Source organism: Mytilus californianus, unplaced genomic scaffold (assembly GCF_021869535.1).
Source record: "Mytilus californianus isolate M0D057914Y unplaced genomic scaffold, xbMytCali1.0.p SCAF_33, whole genome shotgun sequence".
In the NCBI taxonomy this organism is placed as follows: Eukaryota; Metazoa; Mollusca; class Bivalvia; order Mytilida; family Mytilidae; genus Mytilus; species Mytilus californianus.
Window position 1 is genome coordinate 1,073,805 of NW_026262683.1, and position 5,595 is coordinate 1,079,399.

The 5,595-nt window shown below is 32.9% G+C and overlaps 1 protein-coding gene across 1 annotated transcript; it reads left to right on the forward strand.

Annotated features, from left to right (window-relative positions):
- Positions 1-1,936: 1,936 nt before the first annotated feature.
- LOC127736556 (zinc finger and SCAN domain-containing protein 20-like) lies at positions 1,937-5,392 on the forward strand. Its single transcript, XM_052247117.1, has 2 exons — positions 1,937-2,195; positions 5,131-5,392. Exons 1-2 carry the CDS (start codon positions 1,937-1,939, stop codon positions 5,388-5,390), a joined length of 519 nt encoding a protein of 172 aa, XP_052103077.1. The 3' UTR covers positions 5,391-5,392.
- The last annotated feature ends 203 nt before the right edge of the window (positions 5,393-5,595 follow it).

Below are 5,595 nucleotides of genomic sequence, written 5' to 3' on the forward strand. Positions count from 1 at the left end.
CCCTTTATAGCTTACAGTTCGGTGTGAGCCAAGGCTCCGTGTTGAAGACCGTACTGTGACCTATAATGGTTTACTTTTATAAATTTTGACTTGGATGGAGAGTTGTCTCATTGGCATTCATACCACATCTTCTTATATCTATATTCTTTTTTGATCAGTCATTCAATTTTTAAACTAATTCAAAGTTAAGGTTGTTGTTTGTAATATAAGTGTTTGCGTTTGTTGTTTTCAAAAACATTCGAGCAAAACAGAAGTTTGCCGTTTGTCATAAATCCATTAGGAAGATACAAATCCAGGTAATAGTTAAAACTGAGGGAATGGGATGAACTACGAAAGGAGTGACACCAGCTTCATTAACAAGATAAGCGGATTCTGCTATTCATGTGTCACCCGCCCTTGAAATTTAATCGCATACAAAATGTCACAATCGAGAACAATACACAATCTGTAAATTTACAGATTAGACAACTTTTCCGATATTTAAAGCTCTAAGAACGCAACAAAATATGTCACTTGTGAGTTGAGACACAGACACTTCATACCGATCAATTAATTCAAATTGGTGGCCGTAAAACGCATGAAGGGTCGATTGCAGTCGTTCTTCTTCATAATTTTTACAGCAGCTTGTGTGTAAGGAACACTTACGTGTTAATGAATTATAAATAGTGTGAACATGTACGAACAAAACAAATGAATTGAGATATACAAATACCGTACGATTGACCTAAGGGTAAGTTACTACTGAAAAATTGGAAGATGACAACAGTTGAAATCGTCATGTTTTCATAGATTATTCCTTGAATTCATTCATATACGTTTTTATCAAGTATAATATCAAAATTATAAGCAGACGTTTTTAGTTTTACCAGTATCATTTATTTAATTGAAGTTGGATATATATATAAGATGCAAGCACTCACTTAAATTTCGGTAATCGAGTGTCAATACATCCGAAAATTAAGTTATTGAAACTGTCAGCATGTTTTTCTTTATTTTTGTCTTTTAGAAGGTTCAGCAGAAATTATGCTGGATATGAGAACAAGCATAGGTTGGCTAGTTAGGGAGAAAATGTGGTACATTACCGAGTGTCTGTTGAAATATCAACATAAATTAAGCCGTTGATTTTCGCGTTTGAATTTGTTTAATATGTTGTTATGTCGGGGCATCTTAAAACATAGTTTACACATAATGGGTTTTGCCCATGGTTTTATAAAAAGCTTCCTTACATCCACGTCAGTGGGTCTTGTGTACAGTTGACATATTGGCAATCGTACAACGTCTTCCTATGTTTATACTGATTGAAGGGTTAGATATTGTGCTGTGGGAATACAGTAGACTTCGTGTATGCGCTTGTAGTAAATGCCGTCATATGTTGAGGGAAAAACCAACCAAACAAGTGATTTCATTCTGAAGTTCCAAATAATCGTTTAAAAACGCAAGAGATAATTAACTGTCAAGTTAAACATTTTCTTATCTGTTGTAGATCCAAATAACACAGGGCTGTGAGTATCTAGTACCCCCGTTCACACTATGCATTTTTAAACCGGGTTCGACCCGAATTAATTATACCGGATTAAATTCCAATGGTGTGAACACGTTAAACTGGGGCGAGCCCGGATTAAAATTACCCCTCATCTGAGGTGGAGTTAATGTGGGGCGAACCCGGATTAGTTACCCCACATTCTAGTGTGAACGCAAAGTGGAGTTAATGTGGGGTTGTTGCCATAGCGTTACGTGACGTTTTCAGCCGTCTGTCATTTCCAATATCAGGATAGCCATGGATGCCGAACAAGATTATTCTTCAAAAAAGAGAGGTCTAACCTGGAGAGACCAGGAGACGAAGGCTTTACTTTCAACGTGGGGAGAAGGAAAAACTCAGTCAGAATTGGACAATTCAACAAGAAACACCCATGTATTTTCTTCAATTATAAGAACAATGGGTGGCTTGGGGTATCTTCGGACGGCACCGGAATGTAGACAGAGAATTAAAACTCTTAAAAGAAACTACTTTAATGCAAAGAACAGCAACAAATCGAGTGGAAATGGCAGAACAACTTGTAGATATTATGATGAACTTGAGGACATTTTAGGAGGGCGCCCGGCAGTAACTCCACCAAAAGTTAGAGACTCCTCTGAAAACCATAGCTCGAGAAAAAATTCTTCTGTTGAATGTAGTGAGCCGGAAGATGAAGATGGTAATATGGACAGTATTTTTCAACAGCCATTCACTAGCAGTTCTTCTGCATGTTCTGTGACCATGGTACCAGCAAACGTTAAACTGATTGCAGACGTAAGTATAAAACAATACGGTTGTACATGTAGTATATTCCACTGATATTTTATTCCCATTAATCTGCATGTAACACAGCGAACATTCATTAAGGAAGCGTACAGTATTCGTGCGTTTGTTCAGAACAAATATAGCGAATAAATAAGTTTAGCTTAGTCAAAAAATTGTTTAAAAAAATGCTCAGTATAATAGATCAGTATGATGGAATACACTATCCGCATCTAAGTCGAATTTGTTCCTTTCATCACCGATTTCATTCCTACTTTTACATGTTACATTTCCTCTACCATTTTCTACAACCGATTTTAGTTTTTTAACATCTTTTAGTATTTAGTATTGTACAACCGAGTCAAACTTCAATACATGATAAGTACACCAATCAAATATGTCCATAGACATCTTTATGTTTAATATGGACCAGAAACACGAATCAACACACCACATTTTGGCTATGATTTTTGCATTTTTCTTTACATTAATCTACATCAGTACATGCATGTACATGCATGCTAGCTTAATTTTTAATGATTCAGCTGTATAGCTTTAAGGACATATCATCATGAACATAAAGGTTTAAGTCAAGAAATGTTTAAACGAGATATTTAAAACATTCAGTGTGGCTGATTTGAAATGTTTGGCACTTTTTGTCTAAATGTCAGCCAAATTTGTCCAAAATGTCTGATAATTTCATAAAAATTTGTTAAAATTTATGCTTATAGAAGTGTGCTTTGACTGACCAGATTTGAGAATATAGTGGCAGTCTAAATGTCAAGTACAAAAAAAGTCTTTTCAAGAACTCTGAATTGTTTATGGCTGAACTGGTTTACAAAATAAAATGGGTGTCTCTAATCATTTAAATACACAGGCATATGAATATGGAATGACCATTGGACAAGTCAACACTAGCATAAAAAAGCTACAACATACATTTTTATGCTAATATTGTCAATAAATGAAAATGAATAAAGGTTTGCATAAATTCACTCAATATTTATCTGTGTAATATGCAAATCATATAAAAATTATGATGCTATAAACATGATAAAACTTCTCATGATTAATGAATAACATTTATTTATATTTGTAGTCCCAAATTGATAAAGACACATCTTTACCACAGATGACTCACATGAAAGAGCAGAAAGAAAGGTATATTAATCATGTTAATTGATTTAGTAATACTTGATCTTAATTTCATGCTTAACAAGACCCCCCATTCCCTTCTAAAAAAATCTCCAAAACTAATGAATTGTTTAAAAAACCTATTCAATGAAAGTTTCACTTTTATTACATACATGTAATATACTTGAGCAATGGTGGAAAATTCTATAATCATATATTCATGCTTAACAAAGCAGTCTTCACGCTTAACCACAAGTCCTACGGCATTGGCTTGTTAAATTGCTTTCGGGCTTGTAAAATTCTTCTCTACAAGCCAACAGAGTCCAACTAAAATTTAAAACAAATTGAGCTTCTGACTTGTAGACTCGAAAATTAAACGTGAAGGCTGACAAAGTGATCAAGGAGTAACTGTCCCCCATGATTCCTTTCCCAATAATTTATGATATATGTATTTCTGTCTTTTTCAAGTGAACTGAATTGTATATGTATATAATAGATATCATATGCAAGTATGAAAATGTCAACATCACTAAAAAATAGTAAAATCATGAACAAATATTGAATATTTCAAATAACCAATAACTAATTTGTTCATGATTTTGCTATTTTTTGGTGGTGATGTACACTTTTACATGTTTTAATCCTGCATATTATATTTTGTATTGTACTGAATCATAACTATATGATCCATTACCTTGTATGATCATTTAGCATTGGCTATAATCATGATTTTTTTTATACATTGTACATATAAATATACATGTATGTATTAAAAAAAATGTGGTAAGATTGCCAGTTGGACAACTATCAATCCAAGACCAAATGTTGTTGATGATAGCAATTTTGGGTGATGGTACAGTAGTCAATGTAGAGCATAACTTCACACTGGATAACAAGCTTTAAAGGGTTATGAAATGACCATTGTACAGCAATTTAGACCAGAAAACACATGACCATTTCTACAAACCAATTAATAAAAAAACAAATTTTAAATATATAGTAACAAGAGACATCCAATAAAAAACAGTTGACCTACAGGTAGATTGAATGGTTACTTTTTATTTCAGAAAACAGATGAAAGAAAGATAAAAGACCAGAATGACCCTGAATGTAGAAAAAAACATTAAGTATTACATGTAAGCAAACAGGCCCTTTCTTATACTATTACATACAATGTATGTATGCTTAGTCCATGTAGTTGTACCATTGATAGTACCATTAGTTGAAAACAAGAATGAAAAGACTCATATTTAGACTCAGAAACAGGTTCCAGTACACAACAAATGTATTTTTTAAGAAAATAAGAAAATGTGGTATGATTTATAACATAAACATAACCTCAGTGCTACTGGAGATGTGCTAATTATATCTCATCTTTAATGCTTGAGACCAAATAATTTTAAAATCCAAGATCTGATACAAATGTTATTTTAAAAGCTGAATAAACACAACATAGCAAGCTAATGACCTTGACATCATTTTCATGGTTCATTCGCTAAATGTTATTCCTTGAATTTTATGTTGATTTTTTAATTAATTAAAGAATTAAAAATACTGAAAAAATATTAAATTTGCGAAAGAAAAACACCCATGTTAGCAATTGAATGTTGTTTTGGTCACATGAAGAAAATTTTCAATATGCTACTAAATTCATGGATTAGTTCTAAAATATGAAATTTTCAATTTGATTTTTAATAGTAACATTTATAATTTTATAGCCTCTGGGAAAATCAGAAAAAGTAATGAGAGCCTTATGGCTATGTTAAAAGAACAGCAAAAAGAGTTTTTATCAAATGAATCAAAGAGATGGGAGGAAGAAAAGGCTCGAGAGGAGAAAATGAGAAAAGAGGACAAGGAACATGAGCTGAAACTATTTTCTATGTTTGCTACAATTCTTAAAGGACAGCCATCATCCCAAATTACATCATGTCATGCATCATCAGTATCGTCATTCCCTTCTTCATCATTCCAGGATTGATCATTCCAGGATTCAACATTCCAGGCTTCACCATTACATTCTACATCAACATCATCAACATACCACAAACCAACCTCAAATGTTAATAATGCTTCTTTTCTTCCAGAAGGATCATGCAGTAATATGAGCTTCTTGAGGATGCTAAATAATGATGACTGTTTTTAGCTGTTAATTTTAATTTCTACCAAGTTCATGTTTTTTTCAA

Bases quoted from the DNA above. Each gene is read 5' to 3' on its own strand.
- LOC127736556 (XM_052247117.1), top strand. From the start codon at position 1,937: ATGGGTGGCTTGGGGTATCTTCGGACGGCACCGGAATGTAGACAGAGA. The intron at 2,196-5,130 runs GTAATATGGACA...ATAATTTTATAG, and splicing joins TGAGCCGGAAGATGAAGATG to CCTCTGGGAAAATCAGAAAA.